Source organism: Triticum aestivum, chromosome 4B (genome assembly GCF_018294505.1).
Source record: "Triticum aestivum cultivar Chinese Spring chromosome 4B, IWGSC CS RefSeq v2.1, whole genome shotgun sequence".
In the NCBI taxonomy this organism is placed as follows: Eukaryota; Viridiplantae; Streptophyta; class Magnoliopsida; order Poales; family Poaceae; genus Triticum; species Triticum aestivum.
The window spans coordinates 186,064,834-186,088,708 of NC_057804.1; the positions used below are offsets into that span (position 1 = coordinate 186,064,834).

At 47.4% G+C, this 23,875-nt stretch overlaps 1 protein-coding gene across 2 annotated transcripts; it reads left to right on the forward strand.

The window, feature by feature from the left end:
• The first annotated feature begins 17 nt into the window (after positions 1-17).
• On the forward strand, positions 18-23,166 carry LOC123091731 (ATP-dependent DNA helicase Q-like 2). Of its 2 annotated transcripts, none has more exons than XM_044513342.1 (22): positions 18-316; positions 436-512; positions 1,099-1,319; positions 1,694-1,840; positions 1,916-2,131; positions 2,686-2,790; positions 2,862-2,966; positions 3,078-3,200; positions 6,061-6,149; positions 7,208-7,244; positions 7,322-7,355; positions 8,718-8,770; positions 8,848-8,925; positions 9,021-9,086; positions 19,362-19,428; positions 19,502-19,555; positions 19,691-19,798; positions 19,947-20,026; positions 20,456-20,534; positions 20,704-20,921; positions 21,008-21,208; positions 22,328-23,166. In XM_044513342.1, exons 2-21 carry the CDS (start codon positions 446-448, stop codon positions 21,167-21,169), a joined length of 2,109 nt encoding a protein of 702 aa, XP_044369277.1. In that variant the 5' UTR covers positions 18-316; positions 436-445; the 3' UTR covers positions 21,170-21,208; positions 22,328-23,166. The 2 variants fall into 2 exon arrangements, with proteins under 2 accessions (XP_044369277.1, XP_044369278.1); XM_044513343.1 differs by having other exon boundaries at positions 7,208-7,229.
• The last annotated feature ends 709 nt before the right edge of the window (positions 23,167-23,875 follow it).

Genomic DNA, 23,875 nt, shown 5'->3' on the forward strand with positions numbered 1-23,875 from the left:
GAGGATGTTTCCGTAAATGCTCCAAAGAACCCTTCCTGCCGGTTCCTCTCCTCCCCAGTCCCAACCTCTGAACACCGGCGAGCGCCGCCTTCACCGCCACCAGCACGAACTTACCGAATCCAGAGCTCCCGCCTGTCATCCCGCCGTCGCCCCGGCATTAGTTCCGCTGTCCTCTACCTCGTGCCTCCCCGCCCGCAGGTCATCCACGACCCCTCGTGTTTCTCCATCTGCACCGGTGACCTCGACACCCATCTACACCGGCCTTCGTCTTGGTATCCCTGCTGTTCTGCTCTTCACTCTCGGATACAACCCACAGGCATTAGTTCCGCGCCCCTGCCTCTGCTATCTTCTTTTCCTAGTTTATCATCAAATCCTTCCACTTATGTACTCCAATTAATCTGCAAAAATCACACTCTGTATATTTCAAAAATATAGGTGAAGAGGCATGGAGGAGGAAGAAATCATCGAGGAAGAACTTTTGCTGGTGGAGTCTCAACTCAATGGACTACAAGGTCATCGCTATAATCATCATCCACCATTGATCCATATTCCATAAATATTTCAGTTAAATGAGTTCGTTATCTGTATCCTTTGCCCATAACAACTAATTTGTAGAATAACCACGGTAGAGCCAAGAATGCAGGGCAGGAAGTTGACATACAGCATATCTAATTTCCAATTGCATGCCATCTGTGTGGAAACGGGCCAGCCACACTTGCCTGTACAACAACCCCAAATGGTCTATTAGTCGTATGGTCCCAAGGATAAGCAATGACACCTTCTTTAGTTAACTGATAAATACATATCATGAACCACATTCATACTTCTAAATGTATAGTTTTGAACATGGCAACTTATTCCATGTACGTATATGGAGGCGGCTAATGTCGCCACTATTAGTGCACTTGGCCCTCGCTCCCTCTTGTCCTCTTCAATTGATGTTAAAGGGAATTTTCTTATTTTCCAGCAAGTGGAGTTAGTTCAAACATAGAATCAGATGTCACCAGCTGTCTTTTCTGGTGTTTTTTTTCTTAATTACACCTTTAACCTGTTCGAGTGCTACTGAGCTAGTTTTCCTCTTAAAATTATTATATGCAGACAAAATCAAGACATTACTTGATCAGCAAGAAGAATTGTATGAGCGCCAAGCACAGTTGAAGGCTTTGCTGGAAATATCTAAAACTTCCAGAGATACATCAAATAGTGCCCCTTCAGTTCCTCTGGAAGATTGGTCTGGAAAGTTCTCATGGGATTCTCAGGTTGATGACACTCGATTCAATGTATTTGGTATTTCTTCCTACAGGTCAAATCAACGAGAAGTAAGTTTGTAGCAGAAATAATATATTTATTTTTAATTTTGATGTTTACTCTTTGATGAACTGCTTATTAACCCGCAAAAATTATCCAGGATATATATATAATTTTTAACACCACAAGTGACATCTTATAATAGCTTTATTTTGTGAAGAATCTTACGTTTGAAATTCTTCATATACGTAAGATACTGCTTTGTAGCATGTCAATTGTTTTATCCGTTATCTGTTGCTCAATGCCCTTTGATGTCTTTTTATTTTTTATCTCCCATTTCTTGGTAGTGTTGAACCTAATGCTATATACCAAAAACTATCTCAGTATTGTTAGAATTGTGTAGTTTTTTCTTGTTTTGCATTCTTTAAGCATGCTGTCATTCCAGATAATTAACTCCATCATGAGCGGAAAAGATGTTCTGGTTATAATGGCTGCTGGTGGAGGGAAGAGTCTGTGTTATCAACTTCCAGCTGTACTTCGTGATGGAATTACACTTGTCGTCAGTCCTTTGCTTTCGCTTATTCAGGACCAGGTGTTTAAGACTTTTCTGTTCTTTTCTTGCCCTATATATGCTCGTTCTCACTCTTGAGGATTTGTGCTATTGTAGGTCATGGGACTGGCGGCCTTAGGTATACCAGCTCACATGTTGACTTCCACTACCAACAAGGAAATCGAGAAGTTCATTTATAAGGCACTTGAAAAAGGTGAAGGGGAATTGAAGATATTGTATGTGACACCTGAAAAGATATCCAAAAGTAAAAGGTTCATGTCTAAGCTTGAGAAATGCCATCATGCTGGGCGTCTTTCTCTTGTTGCAATAGATGTGAGTGATGATATTTTCTCCCTTCGTTGCCAATGCCAAAATATATGCTGTAGTCTTTTGTTTATTTTTTGATTATCTAATCTGCTGGTTTCATTGAACTATACATGATTGCAACACTTTTACATTATGAACCACGTAATGATCACCTTTTGACTGGCTAAAGTTGGATCTTGTGTGATACTTGCAGTGTCTAAGAATTTACTATTTACTTTGTGCTGGTTAATGTCGATAATGTCCATGTTTATTCAGTCTGTCTCTAACAATATTACTATTCAAATATGTGTACTTTGCCTGTTAAAATACTGAACTTCCCCTCACAGACTAAAATAAGAGATGCACAAAAAAAGTATGGTTTGCTCTAATAATTTGTGACATGTACTCACACAAGAAGAGCAATTAATCTTGATTATTCTGTTGACTATCCACATTTTCTAAGCTGCTCATCACCTCATATTATTTGTAGTTTGTACCTCATGTAAGAATTATAAGATCAACCCGTGCTTTCAAGCACAATATTATCTATCTAGAGTTACCCACTGACAACTATCATGTAGGAGGCACACTGCTGCAGCCAATGGGGGCACGATTTCCGTCCAGACTACAAGAATCTGGGCATATTGAAGATCCAGTTTCCCAGTGTTCCCATGATAGCTTTAACTGTGAGTTATGCAAGTGAATTCAAGTTAGAAGAAGTAAAAATTTGTGAAGCAGAAACTTTTGTTTTTTGTAGGCAACTGCAACAAGTAAAGTGCAAATGGATCTGATAGAGATGCTTCATATCCCAAGATCTGTCAAGTTTGTCAGCACTGTTAACAGACCCAACCTTTTCTATAGAGTATGCTTTAGTTTACTTTTCTTGATACAACCATGAGAAAGTGTATTGCAGAAGCACACAGGAGGGGAACATAGGATTTAACCAATTTACATGCTGATGCTCATCATGTAGGTATATGAGAAGTCATCAGTTGGAAAGGTTGTTATTGATGAGATTGCAAATTTCATAAGCGAATCATATCCAAATAACGAATCCGGGATAGTGTATTGTTTTTCCAGGAAAGAATGTGAACAGGTTCGTAGACCACACATACTGAGATGCTTTCATTTCAATTGTTTGCTGGCATGTAAATCAATATCTGTCATTCCAATAGCTGTAACTGTAACCTCTCCATTTAGTTTTAATGTGTGGTTTACATTCTTTCAGACTTTACGCTATCTGTTACGTCATATGATCTGATTTGTCAAATAGGTAAACTAGTTGACTCAATGCTTGAGATATTTGTGGGTTTGGGAGGGGCATACCAACCGCAGGGTTCTAGAGCACTGGCGACGCTCAGGGTCAGACAGTGTCGAGCACTATGTTTAGGTCAGCCAGCCACTTGACCAGTATGGGCCTGGGCCTGGGCCTCATGGGCCAGCAGGGATGGGCCACACATACAACACCCCCCCTCAAGAGAGGTGGTAGATATCTATCATTCCCATCTTATCACACGCTAAGCTGCATTCTCTGGTTCCAGCCTTTAGTCAAGTAATCTGCAATTTGTTGCCCTGAACTCACATGCTCTATCTTGATAATCCCAGCATCCAGCTTTTCTTTGATAAAGAATCTGCCTGTCTCCACATGTTTGGTTCTATCATGTTGAGCTTGGTCGTTTGCTATAAGCCTATAATTAATTGCCGACTTGTTGTCACAACATACATTCATGCAACTGGTCTTAAATATATTCAGCTCTTCTAATAGGTTCATTGTCCTGAGACATGGCTCTGTATTCAGCCTTTGATTTGATTTGGAAACAACAGGTTGTTTCTTGCTTCTCCAAGACACTAGATTTCCTCCTACAAAAACACAATGTCCTGAAGTTGAATGCTTGACCTCCAGGTAGCTAGCCCAATCAACATCACAATAACCATCTACAACAAGGTGTCCATGACTCTTGAACAACAGTCCTTTCCCATGAGTACCTTTCAAGTATCTCAAGATTCTATGTACTGCCTTAAGATGTTCACTTCTAGGCTCATGCATGTATCTGCTCACAACACTTAGGGCTAGTTCTTTTTTAAGCCTCCTCATCCCCAGCTTTTCCCATAAGCCCCCTCTCTCATTCATTGGGGCTTCTGCACTAGTTATAGGATGACTAATTTAGAAGCCTCAACAAATTTATGAAGCGGCTTATTTTTGAAGCTGGGGAGAGGTAGCTTATTTTTTAAGCCACCCAAAAGAACTGGCCCTTACTGCACATTCAATATCTGGTCGTGTGTGACACAGGCATAATAATCTTCCCACCATACCCCATGTCATACACCACCCGTCTAAACTTGTCAAACCAAGCTCTTGGAGACTGCTTCAATCCGTAAAGGGCATTCTTTAGCCTGCAAACCTTGCCAGCAGTCTCAGAAGTCGAGAACCCAGGTGGGATTTCCATGTAGACCACCTCCAGCAAGTCCCCATGCAAGAAAACATTCTTCACATCAAGTTGATGTAAAGACCACCCGAATTGCTGCACAGTAGATCAGAATCCTCATAGTGTTCATCTTCGCTACTGGGGCAAAAGTCTCATCGTACTCAATGCCGTATGTCTGGTTGTACCCCTCGCTACAAGCCTTGCTTTCTACCTTTCAGTCTTTCTTTCTGCATTCTGCTTCACAGTGTACACCCACTTGCAGCTGACTGCCTTCTTTCATGTTGGGAGGGGTGTTAGTACCCATGTCTTGTTCTTACATAGAGCCTTCAGCTAGCTGCTCCTCTTCCTCTGTTGTCCACCTGGGCACACTACCAATTTGAGCCGATGCACCAACCTGCACATCACCGGTGGAAGTCGATGCTTGTATCACAGGAGCCACAGGAGTTAATATTGAGCCGCCTAGTTCGCCTAGTGACTATTGCATCTGCATCTGCTGTGTGCTACTACTCTCCCCTCTTGACCAACCTCCGGTTGGAGACATTAATCAAGTCCTTCAAACATGACACCTATATTAGTTTTCTTACCATAAAAAGGTTCCGATTCACGGAATGTAACATCCATGCTCACAAATGCCCTCTCAGATGGAGAATGGAAAGTTAGAGCTACGGAGACAAACTTTGGAATCGAAAGGTTTTAGGCTTAGTAGAACCAAAACTGAGTACATGAGGTGCGATCTTAGTACTATTAGGCACGAGGAGGAGGAGGGTTTGCCTTGATGGGCAGGTGGTACCTCAGAAGGACATCTTTGGATATTTGGGGTCAATGCTGCAGAAGGATGGTGATATCGATGAAGGTGTGAGCCATCGAATCAAAGCCGGATGGATGAAGTGGTGCCAAGCTTCTGGCGTTCTCTGTGACAAAAGAGTGCCACAAAAGCTAAAAGGCAGGTTCTATAGGACGGCAATTCGACCCGCAATGTTGTAGGGTGCCGAGTGTTGGCTGACTAAAAGGCGACATGTTCAACGGTTAGGTGTAGCGAAGATGCATTTGTGTAGTAGCATAATCTGAATAACTGTTTCCAAAGAAAATTCTGAATAAATGGAATGGCAACTGAATACGTAGACAAGAGTACACATTATGAAATGAATACATAACATTCTCGCAAAACGTCCATTGGTTGGTTGGCATGGACATGATTATTGGTGCACTACTTCACAAAAGGGCAAAATGAGCTGGGATGGTAGATGGTGAAGTAAATTTTGGAAATGTACAGCATATAATGAATAGGGAATTATTCAATGGCATATGAAAAAACGAGTGTTACTCAGAAGTAAGCATTTTTTCGTAAATTATATTGTAATATTGAGTATTTGAGTTTCATATGCTAGTATTTGTTGATAGATCTGCCAGTCGAACATGACTCGCTCTTGTAGTTTAAAGTGGCAATCATTTTCTGCAGTCTGGACCAGCACAATTTTCCTTTGTGCTCTTGCACGTTTTGTTGAAATCATGCACTTTACTGACAAACAGGTTGCCAAAGAATTGCGTGGAAGGGGTATTTCAGCAGATTATTATCATGCAGATATGGATGTTGTTGCTCGTGAGAAAGTTCATATGCGGTGCGTTGACAATTTTTATTCATTTTTTCTCTGAGCTGAAGTTTTCTCTTCGATGATGGATTTTCTGTTACTCTCATTCCAAATTGATCACATGCTTATCACAACATTAGTATGTACCTTAGATGTATTAGGATATGTTTGAAGAATTCTGTTTATCAACTTTATGGCAGTCTCCCTGCATGAACAAAATGAGTTTCCTTGCATAACTCTGAATTCTTCTCATATCATGTTGATAGTGATAGTTCTCCAGAAGTTGATGTCATTTATACCCATTCTGGATCCTTATAACTAAGGTGCCTCTGCGTTTATCTGAAAGATCAAATGGAACATTTTGTATAATCTGCACCAGTTGAAGTCAAAGCCCACTGACTTTGGGAGGGACAAACCTACTCTTTTAACACCCATTTATTTGGGAAACAAATGCCATATAAAGTTTTTTTAGCGATACCTGCCCTGCCCATGAAAAATACATAAGAACTAATATCAGAATGAAAGTCTACAGTTCAATAAAAAAAAACACTTTGACTAATAACCACAGCATGTCCAACTGATCAATCACTGTTCTGAACAGTGAACCCCTGAACATGTGTAGCATGTTTCTGAATCTTAATTTAGTTGGAAATTACAGAGTTGTGTTGCTGACCTCTCTTTGAGTATCCGAGCCATGTAAATGTTGATGTAAGAATTATTCTGGAAATTGGTATTTCATTAAGTATCACTTTGTTTGTCATGTTGGGCAGGGTGCCACACGCACAAGGATAAGGACAAGCAGCTGGCTGCTTGATTCCTCGATAACCTAGGGAATCCCATGCCAATTAGTTTCCAAGTTTGTTAGTGCCTGCCTTATGGTTTGAGCCTTCCTTTTCTCCCATCTCTCCATATACACAAAGGAATAGCCATGTAATCGTACCCGCTATTGATAAACCAGAAAGTGGAGATTAAGCTCCAAACCCTAAGGACACGGCATTATTAAATTGTTTTTCGTGTGTAAATCTGCATTTTGAGCTGCTATCTCTCTTATGGTTGCATATAACTAGTCCACTGTTTCTTTTCAACAGTTGGAGTAAAAGCAAATCACAGGTCATTGTTGGAACAGTATGTGCTCTCTCTCCCCCTCTGCCCCCCCCCCCCCCCTCCTCTCCTACCATTTAATTGCCCGTTACATTATGTAGGTGGCGTTCGGAATGGGAATCAATAAACCAGACGGTACGTGCAGTTTTGGACTTTGATCACAATGATGACATCTGTTCAAGATGTAGATCTATACTTAACTAATCTATAATTATCTTGATGCCTCAAGTTTCCAAAAACTGATGAAAAGTTAGCCCATAAGCTTGGACTATGTACCCGTACCCAGTTTCTGCCTAGTTATCAAGGCATCCATGTTGCACTAGCACTTATGTGGTACTGGCACATGTCATCCATGTACTGTTCCTCTCTCCACCCTCCCGGCAACTCCTCACTCTATATTCCGTCTTATCTTTTTTCTTGTAGATTTATATCGATAGTAGCGGTTTCCACCATCTCCACAACTCTCCGCCATTTATGCTCTACATCCCCTTCCTGACACAGTACTGACACAGTTAAATTGAGTAAGAACGCGGGGGAGTTGAGGCTGAATGGCTGATGTTTGATCTGTAGGACTATAAACCTTATAATTAGTAAATTATCCTTATGAGCCACCGCACAATCTCTTAGCAAGTTCCTATGTTCTCTTATGCCAATGCAATCCAGCATTTTCCCTATTACTGCGTTCGTGGAATATTACGAAACAAAGAAGCCTTAGACTTTGATACATTGGATCGCTATTTGCTAGGGATAGAGTTTGGGTTGTATTTCATTTGAGATGTAGAATTGACTCTTAAGCCTCTTAGGAGGACAACCACATCAGATAAATCACATCTTTGAACCACTTATACATGTTTGCGGGTATAAATATCTTTCTGAGTTCATTCACCTTCTTGCACCACCTTCGCATATTAAGGGACCTATGGTGCGATACTCTTTGATATTCATGTCCTTTCTCTTTGATAATCCTTAAAATAATTAATTGGTACTGTTTATTTGTTCTTGTTTTTGCCTAGTTCAGGAATGATTTAGTCATTCCCTTTAGTCATTTTCTGTTTATTTGATATTCATGTCCTTTCTCTTTGATAATCCTTAAAATAATTAATTGGTACTGTTTATTTGTTCTTGTTTTTGCCTAGTTCAGGAATGATTTAGTCATTCCCTTTACTCTTTGATATTCATGTCCTTTCTCTTTGATAATCCTTAAAATAATTAATTGGTACTGTTTATTTGTTCTTGTTTTTGCCTAGTTCAGGAATGATTTAGTCATTCCCTTTAGTCATTTACTGGATGTGCTCGTGCCTTTCCAGTTGTCGTGGGATATTTGAATATAGGATATTCAATTATGTGCAATTCCTCCTGTATAATTTGAACAAGATTACTGGGATACTCATTGTTGAGTCTGAAGCCGTTAGACTGGTGATATGGAGCAACTAGGATTATTATGTTTGCAACTATACTATCTAGGAAACTAAATACATATTTCATTTGGTTCTGCAGTCAGGTTTGTGGTTCATCATAGCCTTAGCAAATCTATGGAGACATACTACCAGGTACATCTAAGTATTATGTTTTTCAGTTGTCTGACACTCACGATGTGGTCCCTTAAAATAGAATTCCGTGACTTCAGGAAAGTGGTCGGGCAGGGAGAGATGGACTGCCTTCAGAATGTGTTCTATATTATCGGCCTGGTGACGTTCCCCGCCAAGTGAGGCTAAACCGTCTTGTTTTTTCTTTGTTGTGAGTTCTGCGAGTTCCCATTTTCATAATCCCAGATTCCCTCTTGTTATGTTCAATGAACAGAGTTCAATGGTCTTCTATGAAAACTGTGGTCTGCAAAATCTTTATGACATAGCACGATATTGTCAGGTACATTTCACAATCATGACACTGTCAATTTTTAAGAAGCCAGAAGATAGTAGGAAGTACTCTTAACACTTGATTTTCTTTTTTTGATCCTGCCTATACCAATTTCATGGATTTTAGTCCCTTCCATACTAACAACTGTAAACAAAGCCTTCCTATATGATTTTGGTCTACTGGGTATCCTATCTGGATATTCATTATATGACATGGTTACAATAACTACTGCTGAACATGTGCGGGATAAACTGTGCACAATGTCCACAACAACAACAACAGCTAAGCCTTTAGTCCCAAACAAGTTGGGGTAGGCTAGAGCTGAAACCCATAAGATCTTCGAAACCAACTCATGGTTCTGGCACGTGGATAGCTTACTTCCACGCACCCATGTCCATGACTAGTTCTTTGGTGATATCAGATGTCTCTTTACGGACTCCTCCCATGTCAAGTTTGGTCTACCCCGACCTCTCTTTGACATTATCAGCATGCTTCTACCTCTGGGGCGGCATTGACGCGGAGGTAGACCTGCGCCGCAGGAACCGGCGCCGTGGCACTCGACGCGCTGCCGCCTCAAGCTCCCAGCTGCAGCGCCGCTGCAGCCCGTCCCCGGAGGCGACTGCCGGCCTCTGCTTCCGCTGCCTCGACCCGGGCCACCCCGTGTGTGACTGCACCAATGGCATCCGTTGCCGTCGCTGCCTCTACCCCGGCCATGGCTCGCGCGACTGCAAGAAATACCACAAGGGCGTTCTGCTCATTGCCCTCGCCGTCGTGGCTGCTCCCACCATGGTGGCGCCGGAGGCGCCGCGCCGCGGCTCACCGACCCCGCCTGCACCCCCTGCCTCGCCTGTCGACCTGGTACGCGTCATCTTGTCGCGCTCTGTGGAGATGGAGGCCGAGGTGGTCCTGCGTCGTGCGATGGTCGTGTCCATCACCGGGGCCAGGCCGGCGGTCGCATCAGGAGATGTTGAGGAGGTGCTGTACTCCTCCCTCCGCCTCCAACCCGGCGACTTCACCATTCACGCGCACCATCCCGAGGACTTCCTCGTCATCCTCTCCACCAGCGAGCTCATGGACCATCTCGCCGGCGACCACTTCATCAACGAGGCCGACTTCACCATGTCGCTCCGCCCTTGGAACAAGCTAGCCCATGCCATCGTCGACTCCCTTGACCACAACGTCCAGCTGGAGCTCCGAGGCATCTTGGCACAGTCAAGGCACCTGTCCACGGCGGAGCACCTCCTCCGCAACAACTGCTGGATTGAGCGACTCCATCCAAGCACGCGCTCCTGCGCAGATCTCGCCACCTTCCGGCTGACGGCACGGACCCACGACCCGGCCACCATTCGCCGTGCAGCCACCCTGGAGATTGTGGAGTCGGTCCCCGCCCGCGACCACGGCCCCCCACCATCCGCACCATCTCCTACCATGTGACCATCACGCTCGCCAGTGCTCCGGCCGGCCAAACGGCCATGCTCCCTTCCCGCCGCGGCCAGGGCCCGAGCGACAACGCGCCTGGTGGGAACGAGGGGGATGCTGGCCGTGGACACGATGCGGGACGCAACCGCGGCCGCCGCCACGGACGCAAGCGGCGACGCACCTCCGGCGACCCCTGTGGTCGCGCCGATGGCATGGCCGTTGACTCCTCCGGCTGGCGCGCCCCCGCCCACCGCCGTCGGCCGATGGGATCGCTGTCAATGATGGCTGGGCCGCCCCCCGTCGCCGTGCGGTCGACGCGGCGCCAACGTCGAGGCGCTCCGAAGGCCGTACCATGGACCCCTGGCCCTTTGCCAACGTGCTGAGCCGCCCCGCTTTTCCAAAAGGGGAAAGCGGGGAGGCAAGCGCAGGACGCCGAAGAAGCGGCCAGTCGGGCCAGAGCTGCACCCCCTACGACTTCCTCACTGACTGGCTCACCTGCGCGCCCCGACACGCGCGTCTTGACGCCCGCTGGCCCTGGCTCCCCGCCGCGCGCCCCGACGCTGCAGCATTAGCCAGGCCGCCCTCATCGTGTTGCGTGGTTGACCTCGCCCGTGCTGCGGCTGTGCCAGAAGTGGCCAATCCCAGCGCGCATGAGGATCCGGTTGGCTCCACGGACCGCCTGTCGATGGATAGCGAGGTCCCGGATTCCCAGCCCTCGGTCCCCGCACCTGATCCGCTGTCGGGGCAAAGCGGAACTCTGTCTCCGCCCTCTCTTGCCCGCGCCTCGTCACATGTTGACCAGTCCACGGAGAGCCGCCCCACGTTGGTGCCCACCTTGCACGCTACTCGGGACCCGGCCCCTCTGGGAGATCCCGCTTGTAGCGTGCTGAGCAAGAATACCTCGGGCCCCCTCGCGGCCTAGCCCCCTGTGGACCTGCATGAGGCCCAGCATGAAGCGCAACCCGCCGAAGAGAGTCTGGAGGCCCAACATGGCGCGCTCGTAGATGACGATGCCCATTCAGCGTGCCCGCTACCCCAAGCCCGGCCACATGCTTTGCGTCGCCGCCCATCACGACGCGCCGATCCCGCCCCTGTGCGGCGGCCACGACGGCATGGACCCTTGGCGACTTCCTCGCTGCTACTACCAAGCAGATCGACGCGGCCCTCTCGACCCTCGGCAGGCGGCCACGGCGATGCCCGCCCAACTTCTCTCCACGCTGCGGGCGCTCGGCGTCGACCACAGCTTGCAAGGCCGCTGCCCCTCCCACGGCCGAGAGGCGCGCCCAAGTCCACATCCTTCGCATCCTCGGCATCGTTGGGGTGAACCAGTGGATCAAAGCCGCTGAGATGAAGGCATATGACGACCTCTTCGTTGCGCCCATCCCCCTATTGGTCCTATCGGCCATTGCCGCATTGGTGGATCGCGAGCTCCCCGCTGATCCCGCCGTCGCGCTAATCACCACGCTGGTTGCGGGCAACCTGATCGAGGCCTAGCTGCGCCCCTGCACCCTTCGTCGACCTCGTCCCCATGGAGCACAACCCCAAGATCCTGATATGGAACGTGCGCGGCCTCAACGCGTGCGCACATCGTACTGCTGTCAGATCCCTTGTTGTAACCGCCAACACGTCCCTGGTCTGTTTGCAAGAAACTAAGATGGCTTTGATCTGCTCGTCGACTGTCTACGAAGCCCTCGGCTCGGAATTCGAGGACTATATGTACCTGCCCGCGCTTGGAACACGTGGCGGCATTCTGTTGGCCTGGAAGAGTAGGGAGGTAGTCATCACTGACCCCCTATTCACCGCGAACGCTTTGTCTGCCCGCGTTTCCACCCCCACCGGTGCTGGCACACCATGGTGGATCACCGTCGTCTACGGACCACAGCCGGACGAGGCCAAGATCGCCTTCCTGCAGGAGCTCCGCGACAGACGTATGGATTGCACCGGGCCCTGGATGATCTGCGGGGACTTCAACCTCATATATCGTGACGCGGACAAGAACAACGGGAACGTCAACCGGCGGATGATGGGTCGCTTCCGGCGCACCCTCAACGACCTAGCGCTCAAGGAGGTATACCTCAACTGTCGCCGCTACACGTGGTCGAACGAGCAGTCGCCCCCGACACTAGTCCACCTCGACCGCGTCCTTTGCACCGCGGACTGGGAGGAGTTGCATGGCGAATGCCACCTCCGTTGCCTTGCCTCGGTCGTCTCCGACCACAGTCCTTTGCTGCTTGATTGCTTGCCGATGCCGCCGGCGCATCGCCGCTTCCGCTTCGAGGACTTCTGGACGCGCATGGACGGGTTCCATGACACCGTGGAGGCTACTTGGCAATCCGTGAGCGACATCGACCCCTTCCGCCGCCTCATGCCGCGCATGCAGGCGACCGCGCGCGGTCTCACGGCTCACAAGTTGGAGCGTCAAAACGGTGTGCCTCAAACTCACGATCTCCCGGGAGCTCCTCCTAAGGTTTGACACCGTGCAAGATCACAGAGCCCTGTCTCCTCACGAGGACTGGTTGTGCCGGCAAATCAAGGCCTCCTACCTCGGCCTCACCTCGCTCGAGCGGACTATTGCCCGGCAGCGCTCCCGCCTCGCCTCCCTCAAGGAGGGCGAAGCCAACACGTCCTTCTTCCACCGGCAGTGCACATATCGGCGGCAAAAGAATAGGATTCACAGCCTTGTGGTCGACGGGCAGGTGATCACGGACCCCTGTGATATGGCCGCGGCGGCGTACGCGCACTTTGGTGGCCTCCTGGGCTCCACGCCTCCCCGCGAGTGCGCCCTGGATCTTGAAGCGCTGATCACGCCCGTCGACTTGGACGACCTCGAGGCCCCCTTTGACGTCGAGGAGATATGGAACGCGGTGAAGCGCCGGCCGCACGCAAGGCCCTTGGACCCGACGACTTCACCGTCGAGTTCCTTCGCGCATGTTGGCCCATCATCCGACAGGATTTCTTGGCTGTCTTCCAGCAGCTTTACGAGCTGAGAGGGCGCGGCTTCAGCTGCCTCAACCAGGCGCTCCTCACGCTGCTCCCGAAGCGCGCGGATGCCAGAAGGCTTGTCGATTACCGGCCCATAAGCCTCATCGACCTCATTGACCTCATCGCCAAGATCTTTGCCAAGGCCCTCTCGCTCCGCCTCACGCCCAAGCTCAACGCCCTCGTCAGCACCAGCCAGAATGCGTTCATCCCAGGACGAAGCCTGCACGACAACTTCGTCCTCGTACGGTAGTCCGCTCGCATGTTACATCAACTAGGCGCGCCGCGCGTCCTGCTGAAGCTGGACCTGACTCGCGCATTCGACTTGATCAGCTGGCCATTCCTCTTCGACGTCCTGCGCCAATATGGTTTTGGCACTCGATTCCCGGGCTGGCTTGCAATCCTGCTCTCGTCGGCTAGCACCAAGGTGATCATGAACGACGAACCAGGACAGCTCATTTGGCACCGTCAGGGACTACAGCAAGGCGACCCCATGTCACCCCAGCTCTTTGTCATCGCGGTGGACACGCTTGTCCGCCTGCTCCGTCGCTCCACCGAGCTGGGCATCCTGCAACAGCTACATCCCCGGCGCCCGATCCCTTCCGTCTCGCTGTACGCGGACGACGTGATCTTTTTCTGCCACCCCACGCCGAGCGACACATCCGCCGTCAGGAGCGTCCTGCAGCTCTTCGGGCGCGCCTCGGGCCTCCACGTCAACTTCGCGAAGAGTTCCGCCACCTTGATCTGTGGCGACACAGAGGGCGCCGTGCCGGCCCTTGACGTGCTGGGTTGCCCGTTGTAGCGATGCCGCTAACCTACCTGGGCATCCCGCTCGCGTTGCGGCGGCCCACTGCTTCCCAGCTTCAGCCCGTCGTTGATAGAGCCGCCGGCATGCTACCTTGCTGGAAGGCATATCTCATGAACAAGGCTGGCCGCCTCGCGCTCGTCAAGGCGGTCCTGGCAGCGATCCCTATCCATCAGCTGCTCGTGATTGCCCCACCAAAGAAGACCCTGAAGGCACTTGAGAAGATCCAGCGAGGCTTCCTCCGGGCTGGGCGTGCGGAGGCCAACGGCGGCAATTGCCATGTCAACTGGCAGCGCCTCTCCAGGCCGATCTCTCTCGGCGGACTTGGCGTTCGCGATCTGCCGCGTACAAGTCTTGCGCTCCGCACGCGATGGCTATGGTTCAGTCGCACGGACCAAGGTAGGGCCTGGGCCGGGCTTGACCTGCAGTTCAGCGAGAGGAGTGTGCGTTCTTCTTCGCCTCCACCACCATGGTGGTCGGGAACGGCACACAGGCTCTTTTTTGCGAGGATCGGTGGATAGATGGGCGCTCCGTCCGTGAGATCACGCCACGCCTATACGCGTGCATCCCCAAACGCCGCTGTAAGCTCCGGACCGTGGCGGACGGCCTCCTCGCCAACCGATGGGCGCAAGACATCCAGGGCACCGGGGGAGTCAAGGAAATTGGGCAGTACCTACAGCTTTGGCACAAGATCGAGCACACCACCCTCTTCGCCGAGCCGGATCGCCTAAGCTGGAAGTGGAGCGCGAATGGCACCTACTCTGCCCGATCAGCCTACCTCGCCACATTCCACGGCTCCGTCACCTGTGACGCATGGAAGCTCACCTAGAAAGGCTGGCTGCCGCCGCGTGTCCGGTTCTTCCATTGGCTAGCGCACCTGGATCGCTGCTGGATAACGGACCGCCTCGCCCGACGCGGCCTACCACACCCCGTGCGCTGCCCACTCTGCGACCAGGCGCCCAAGACAATGAACCACCTCCTCCTCGCCTGCCCCTTCGCCCGGCAGACCTGGCACGAGACGCTCAGCTGGCTTCGGGCCCCATGCCCCCTGCCTGCCCACGAGCCCTGTCTCAACGAATGGTGGCAATCCACGAGGCCGCTCGCGCCCAAGGCCATGCGCAAAGGCCTCGCCTCTGCAGTCCTGCTCGTTCCTTGGATGCTATGGAAGCACCGCAATGACTGCGTTTTCAACCATGGCCGCCCTTCGGTTACTGAGCTGCTCATGAAGATCAAGGAGGATTACCATCCAGAGTTGTAACCGCCTCCTAGGAGGATTGTAACTATTAACCCCCCTTTTCAATACAACATGTCAAATTCGGTCTACCCTGACTTCTCTTGGCGTTATCCGCACGCTTTAGCCGTCCGCTATGCACCGGAGCTTCTGGAGGCCGCCCTCAATATGCCCAAACCATCTCAGACGATGTTGGACAAGCTTCAGTTCAATTGGTGCTACCCCAACTCTATCTCGTATATCATCATTCCAGACTCGATCCTTCCTCGTGTGGCCACACATCCGCCACACCTAACTGTTGAACATGTCGCCTTTTGGTCGGCCAACACTCAACGCCATACAACATTGCGGGTCGAACTGCCGTCCTATAGAACTTGCCTTTTAGCTTGTGTGGCACTCTCTTGTCATAGAGAATGCCAGAAGCTTGGCGCCACTTCATCCATCCGGGTTTGATTCGATGGTTCACATCTTCATCAATACCCCCATCCTTTTGCAGCATTGACCCCAAATATCGAAAGGTGTCCTTTTGAGGCACCACCTGCCCATCAAGGCTAACCTCCTCCTCCTTGTGCCTAGTAGTACTGAAACCGCACCTCATGTACTCGGTTTTAGTTCTACTAAGCCTAAAACCTTTCGATTCCAAGGTTTGTCTCCATAACTCTTAACTTCCTATTGACTCCCGTCTGACTATCGTCAACTAGCACCACATCATCCGCAAAAGGGCATACACCATGGGATATCTCCTTGTATATCCCTTGTGATCTCATCCATCACCAAAGCAAAAAGATAAGGGCTCAAAGCTGACCCTTGATGCTGTCCTATCTTAATCGGGAAGTCATCAATGTCGACATCACTTGTTCGAACACTTGTCACAACATTATCGTACATGTCCTTATGAGGGTAATGTACTTTGTTGGGACTTTGTGTTTCTCCAAGGCCCACCACATGACATTCCGCGGTATCTTATCATATGCCTGATCCAAGTCAATGAACACCATATGCAGGTCCTTTTGCTCCCTGTATCTCTCCATAAGTTGTCGTACCAAGAAAATGGCTTCCATGGTCGACCTCCCAGGCATGAAACCAAACTGATATTTGGTCACGCTTGTCATTCTTCCTAAACGGTGCTCAATGACTCTCTCCTATAGCTTCATTGTATGGCTCATCAGCTTAATTCCAGGTAATTAGTACAACTCTGAACATCCCCCTTGTTCTTGAAGATTGGTACTCCCTCCTTCCATCTATATAAGGCCTAACCCCGAATTTCATTTTTCCATCTATAGAAGGCCAAACGAGCTAATCGATGCATGCAACATTTAATCCTCTCTCGTAAGGAGTGTTCAGCGTTAAGTATAGAAGGCACTTAATGGCATGCATGCGAGCCGTTTTCTTTTGGCCTCCACGCCAATGCATGTCAGATTTGACCTGTGAGAGAATAAAAATGAAGAACGCAGAGCATAATTACAGGAGCGAAATTAATACGAGGAAAGAGGAACATATTTTCACAATTAATCGACGCTTTGATGACGGGTGAATCCCTAAATTTTCTCTAGCTTTGATAGACTGCCTTGGTACTCCCTCCGTCTCAAAATTCTTGTCTTAGATTTGTCTAAATACGGATGTATCAAGTCACGTTTTAGTACAAATTTAAGACAAGAATTTTAGGACAGAGGGAGTATGTGATATTCAAAAGTTAGGCCCTCTAAAAATGGAAGGAGGGAGTACTAATATACTCTGTCTCCATTCTTCTTCTGGCATCTTGTTTGCCTGAAAAATGAGGTTAAAAAGCTTGGTTAGCCATACTATCGCTATGTCCCTGAGGCCATTCCACACCTCGATGGGGATACAATCAAGGCCCATCGCCTTGCCTCCTTTCATCCTTTTTAAAGCCTCCTTGACCTCAGACTCCTGGATTCGCCGCACAAAACACCCCAGGTATCATCTAAGGAGTCGTCCAGTTCAATGCTAGAACTCTCATTCTCCCCATTGAACAGCTTGTCGAAGTGCTCCCGCCATATATGCTTAATGTCCTCGTCCTTCACCAAGAGTTGGTCTGCTCCGTTCTTGATGCATTTGACTTGGCCAACATCCCTCGTCTTCCTCTCCCGGATCTTGGCCATCTTATAGATGTCCCTTTTGCCTTCTTTCGTGCCTAATCGCTGGTAGAGGTCCTCATACGCCCGACCCCTTGCTTCACTGACAGTTCGCTTTGCAGCTTTCTTCACCATCTTGTACTTCTCTATGTTGTTTGCACTCCTATCCAGGTATAGGTGTCTGAAACAATCTTTCTTCTCCTTAATCGCCTTCTAGACATCATCATTCCGCCACCAGGTATCCTTAGAGTCGCTTCTCCTTCCCCTGGACACTCCAAACTCCTCCGAGGCCACCTTACGAATGCAAGTCGCCATCTTCATCCACACATTGTTCGCATCCCCTCCTTCCTCCCAAGGGCCCTCCTTAATGACCCTCTCCTTGAACGCCTTAGCTACCTCCCCCTTGAGCTTCCACCATTTCGTTCTAGCGACTTTGGCACACTTATCCCGCTGGACACGAATCCGAAAGCGGAAGTCAGCAACCACCAGCTTATGCCGAGGGACAACACTCTCTCCAGGTATCACCTTACAATCTAGGCACGCACGCCTATCTTCTCTTCTCGAGAGGATGAAATCAATCTGGCTAGAGTGTTGATCACTACTAAAAGTCACTAGATGTGATTCTCTTTTTTTCAAAGAGGGTGTTAGCTATGATCATGGCGTAGGCTAGAGCAAAGCTTAAGACATCTTCTTGATTCCTGATGCCATAGCCAAAGCCCCCATGCACCCCTTCAAAACCCGTGTTAGATGTACTCACGTGGCCATTGAGGTCTCCTCCTATGAAGAGCTTCTCGCCAATCGGTACACTCCTAACCATGTCCTCCAGGCCTTCCCAGAACTCCCTCTTGGTGTTCTCATTGAGGCCTACTTGCGGGGCATACGCGCTGATAACATTGAGAACTAAGTCCCCAACTACCAGCTTGACCTGGATATTCCGGTCCCCACGTCTCTTGACGTCTACCACTCCATACTTGAGGCTCTTGTTGATCAAGATGCCTACACCATTTCTGTTTAGAGCCGTCCCCGTGTACCACAACTTGAAGCCGGTATCCTCCACCTCCTTCGCCTTCTGTCCTCTCCATTTGGTTTCTTGGATGCAAAGGATATCAACACCTCTCCTCACCACTGCATCAACTAGCTCCTGAAGCTTCCCTGTTAGAGACCCTACGTTCCAGGTACCTAAGTGGATCCTCCTTGGCTCCTAGGCTCGGCTAGCTTCCTTACCCTTCGCACTCGTCGAGTCAAATGCGAAGACCCTTGTTCATTTTGCACTACATCCAGGCGCCGATGTAGCGCGCCACTAAGGATGCGACGACCTGATCCTTGCTCACTTGCCACCATATCTAGATCAAGGTACGACGCGCCACCGGGGGGGAGGGGGGGGGGGGGTGACGGCCCGGCCCTTGCCCATTTGACACCACACCCGGGTTCCGATGTGGCGCGTCGCTGAGGGGGTCACGCCCCAACGAAAATCTTTTGGGTTTCATCTCCATAAGAGTGGCTGAGATTTTACGTTGGCTCGCCAAGCCTATCACAATCCTCCTTTACCCGGGCTTGGGACCGGCTATGTTGAGACAACATAGGTGGAGTTGGTATTTCAAAAAAACGTGCAAGAAATTATCCATTCAGTCCCCTTTGCTTGAATGGATAGAAAGGTATATTGATTTTCTTAATTAATGTCGTGCTACCTTTTGTTGCTGCTGGTCAAGTTGTATTTGACAGTAATTTCTGATTGCAAGCTTGTTAAATTTTTGCAGTCTAAGAAAAACTGCCGTCGTGGTGCTTTCTTTCAACATTTTGGAGAGGCCGTGCAGGAATGCAACGGTATTTTCTCAGTACTTCCGTCTATCCAAGATCTGAACTTTCTAAATCTTGATATTTACATAGTTTCTTGCAGGAATGTGTGACAACTGTGTTTCCAGTATTGAGCTCAAGGACATAGATGCTACCTGTATGATGATTCTACCATTTTAACACGGAACTACACATTCTTTAATTATAGCAAAAATAAATAAATAGAGATATTGTTTTTTGTGCGTGTGTGTTATCCTCTTGTCGATGATGGGTTATCTGACTTCTTGTTCAGACCATACAAAAATCATTGTTTCACTTCTCCAAGAAATGCAACAAAATGACCAAAGAGCTACATTGCTGCAGCTAGTGGATAAGTTCAAAACAAAGTGGAAACATTCAGGTAAATGTCCTCGACTAATACTTTTTTGATTCCAGTAAGTTGGTGAATTCTGTATTTTATGTCTTTTCCTGGTAAATGTTGCATCACACGAGTCTTAAAGTATCTCCTCTGAGCCGAGCTGACACTACAATTGGGAATGCTCAAGCAGGTTGTTCAAATGAAGCAGTTGATCTTAAGAAGGAGGAAATTGAGCAGCTGATAGTTCAACTTATACTTGACCGTGTTTTGGTATGTGTATCTCCATTTTCGAATCTTATGTTGGTCGACAAATCACTCCTGCTGGACTCTCTTTTTGTGTTCATGGTAATGCTAAATGTCTATTTATATGTAAAAACTTCATAAGAACTATCATGACTAGGATTACGAAAACCAGTCATAGCTGTGACCATGATGCTAAACATATTGAGCGTTATATTTTAATGTTGGAAATTATTAAATTACCTGAAAACATTTTTATGCTTTTAAACAATTGGTGCAACACATCTTTTGCTCTTTGCACGTCTGCAGCCACTTGTTGCATCTCCAATGTGGTGAATTACCTATATAATGCCACTGCATTTCGCAATCTAAACATTGTAGTTTGAGCTGTTAAACATCTTTTTATTTGCCCCACCTGGATTGGCAACGATTGCTAAAATTCATCCTTTTCCCTCCCAGAAAGAAGAATTTCAGCATACTGCATATACAACAAATGCATATGTTGTCTTAGGACCACTGTGGAAGCCAGCATTGCAAGGTAAATGATTCTTTTTCTTGCAACAGTCCATTTTACTTTATCATCATTCCATGGAAGTCATTGAGTACATGTAAAGGCACACATGCCACTGTCTCCATTGCTGGCCTGTTACTAAAAGAATTACAAAAATTCTTGTGGATTATGGTGTGAACACGCTTTCACTATGCAGGGAATAGACCGGTGAAGCTAACTAGTGCTAGTCACTCTCAAGATAGTGGTGATAGATTCAAAAGTGCGAAGCGCAATCAGATGAGCAATTTGGAAGCTAAATTGGATGACATGCGTAGAACCATCTCTTCTCGTAATGGGGGCATATTCCCGCATGCAGTTCTTTCCACGGAGCAAATTTCCCTGCTAAACTGCCATACACCAACCACTATTGCCGAGGTAAATCTTGGTTTAACTTGTTATTGCCAGCTAAGTAGATTGCCAGTGCATCTCCAACATGTGCATTTTTTTTCTATCTCGTGCAGCTAGAAAAGCTGATAGGGAAGGTAAAGACCGACAAGTATGGTAGCGACATCATTGAGGTGATGCGGTCAGAAACTGGCAGTGGAAAGGACAGTGGTGATGGAGCTAAGAGGCAAAAGAAAGATAAGGGTGTTGTTTTCGTCGAGAGTAGCGAGGAAGGCTAGCATTATCATGGGTGAGTCAAGTGTGCATGCTCTGACAAGGTAATATACATTTGATTTGAGAGGGTATGTTGGGTAATGGTCCGGGCTGAAATGATTTTTCTTGTCATTTTTTGAAAATTAAATAGTTTTTCTGGTTTGTTTTGGGAATGGTTTCATTTGGATGGGCTGGAGTGGACAGATGAGAAATAGTTTGGTTTGGTTCAGGCTGTGGAAGAGGACGTTTTAGTTTGGTCTTGGGCAGGCTGAAAGTTTTTGTTCTGAATTCCTTTCAACCTGTGGTTCCTATTAGTCCCATAGTTTTGTGCCGGCTATTCACCAACCGAGCCAAAGTGGCCAATCGCTCTCCACCTCCGCATTCGGCGTGTTCTGCTTGTCAGTGTCATTCTGGCTCTCCACTCCTATGTCATCTGGTTCTCGTTGGCGGCATGTACCCAACATCTTCTGCTAGGCCATACTTGTTCAACATTGGTTGATATGATTTACTGGACATGCTCACCTCGACAGACCTGAGCAAGAGATTTCGTTCCTAATCATCCCCTTCATCTTCAGCTCACACCATATGGATTAGTGCTCTCTGACTGCTCCACGTGGATTGAACTGGACGTATATGTGTGGCATATCTTCATAAGCTAGTTTGCAAGCTGAACTCGAAAGAAACAGGGCTGTTTAATAATTCTCCAAAAGGTAGTCAACTCCCATATTTAATTCTGATATGGGATTGTGAACTTGGATAAGTTTTTCTTGACATGACCTTTCTCCAGATGAAAACTTGGTATCTTGATGGTATTATCCTATATGTAATTCTTGTGGTGGTCAGAAGTGTAGTTCTTGATGCTACTATGAGCTCTTAGATCTTCGATGGGGCCTCTTTCCTGAAACTCTGGAGATTTTCAATTGATTGAGCTTGTTTCCATACAGTATAAGGTTTATATTAGTCGGGCCTTCTAGTTTTGTATCCTCTGGCAGTATTTGTTAACTGAAACTCTGCATTCATGATTCAATAGTAACCTAATCAAGAGAGTTGCATTTCTGCGCATTATGCCATTGCTCTTCCTGTTGAGCTGAAACAAACTTTCCCAATGGGCGCACCTCATTGTTTCTATCCTTATTCTCTGTACTAGGCTTATTTTTTATTTATCAGATCACTTGATGTTTCAGGTGGGAGAGTGTTTAAACAAACCATCCTAGAGTAGTTGAACGGAAGTAAGCAATATTAGCAAATCAGGATGAATGACTGAAATTTTACCGACCTGGTTACCAGGAAGATAAGACGGTGATCAAAAGGGTGTAGAAAGATGGAGCCTCTGCTCACACCAAATGGAGTGAAGCTGTAAAACCCTTGGAGGATTATGATAACGAAGCAGATGTGTTGGTGTGACTTGACTAGTTGTGGTTGGCTGAAATAACATTTTTTGTTGCTATTACCATTTTTCTGGCTCAAGAATATTGATTCCTTCAGAGAATATACTGCTGATCTGTAGTGCACCTGAATGCTTCATGCGAAAGGGATGAACTCCACATCTAGGGTGTGAACACACAAAGACCGTGGCTTCCACTTTTTTTAAAAAGAATTATAAGGCGTCAACATTTTGGTCTGAACATCAACGTGGCTGGTGGTGTGATTGGATTATGGATTTATGGGTGCTAAGGGCATGACCAAAGCGGACCCTCAAACCTTCACTATATATTTGGACCACAGTGTCCGGATCACTTTTGCCATCCAATGGGGGCCTGCATATGTCTACTTAGCAGTCCGGACGTCCAGATTCCGGTATTCAAGAGACAAATGTGCGGGAGCTAAAGAATGTTTGAGTGTTAGACAAGCATGGCATGGCTAAAGAATGTTAGAGCTAAAGAACATTTTTGTTACGTATGAAAGACTTAGAAATAACCATTACCCTTTAAAATAAAGTGCTAAAGAATGTTATTTCTACTCATTTAATCATGTAAGCATGACATAACTTGGTCTTTCTAACATAAAGTATAAATCATGATCACCCCGGTGTCATACCAAGCAACTGTATCATACTTTTTCTTGCTTCAGTTTTTTCAACTTCACTCAATATATGAACGTGAGCCATGGACTTAGTGGATGGCAAGGAGAATGATGATAGGGGTTTATAAGGGAAGACAAAAATTTGAGAAAGTCTCGTATCAACTCGGCGGATTGTTAGGCAATCTAGAGGCTTACAATCGATATTAATGCGAGGGGTAGGGATTACCATGCAGCGGATGCACTAGAGCTATTATTGTAGGAAAGCTCTCTATATGAAACTAAGTGGTGTGCATCCAACTTGCTTGATCCTGATGACCTCGAGCATTTGAGGAAGCTTGTCATAAGAATATACAAGGCAAATTATATAATGTAAAAATCCCACTAGTATATGAAAGCGACAAATCATGAAGACTCTTTATATGAAGAGTATGGTGCTACTTTGAAGCAAAGTGTGGGAAAATGATAGTAGCGTTGCCCCTCTCTTTTTCTTTCATTTTTTTCTTTTTCATTTTTTTCATTTTTTGTTGGGCTCTTTTGGCCTCTCTTTTTTATATCCTCACAGGTAAAGACAACACTCTAATATGATGATCACCACACTTTTATTTACTTACAACTTGATAAATTGAAAGAATATGATTCTATATGAATGCCTCTGCAGTATATCAGGATGTGCAATGATCTAGCATAACATGTATAACAGTATTGAACGG

Excerpts from the sequence above, each read along its gene's own strand:
- LOC123091731 (XM_044513342.1), top strand. The coding sequence starts at position 446 with ATGGAGGAGGAAGAAATCATCGAGGAAGAACTTTTGCTGGTGGAGTCT. Across the intron at positions 7,245-7,321 it reads CACAGGTCATTGTTGGAACA|GTGGCGTTCGGAATGGGAAT; the intron begins GTATGTGCTCTC and ends TACATTATGTAG. Across the intron at positions 8,771-8,847 it reads CTATGGAGACATACTACCAG|GAAAGTGGTCGGGCAGGGAG; the intron begins GTACATCTAAGT and ends CCGTGACTTCAG.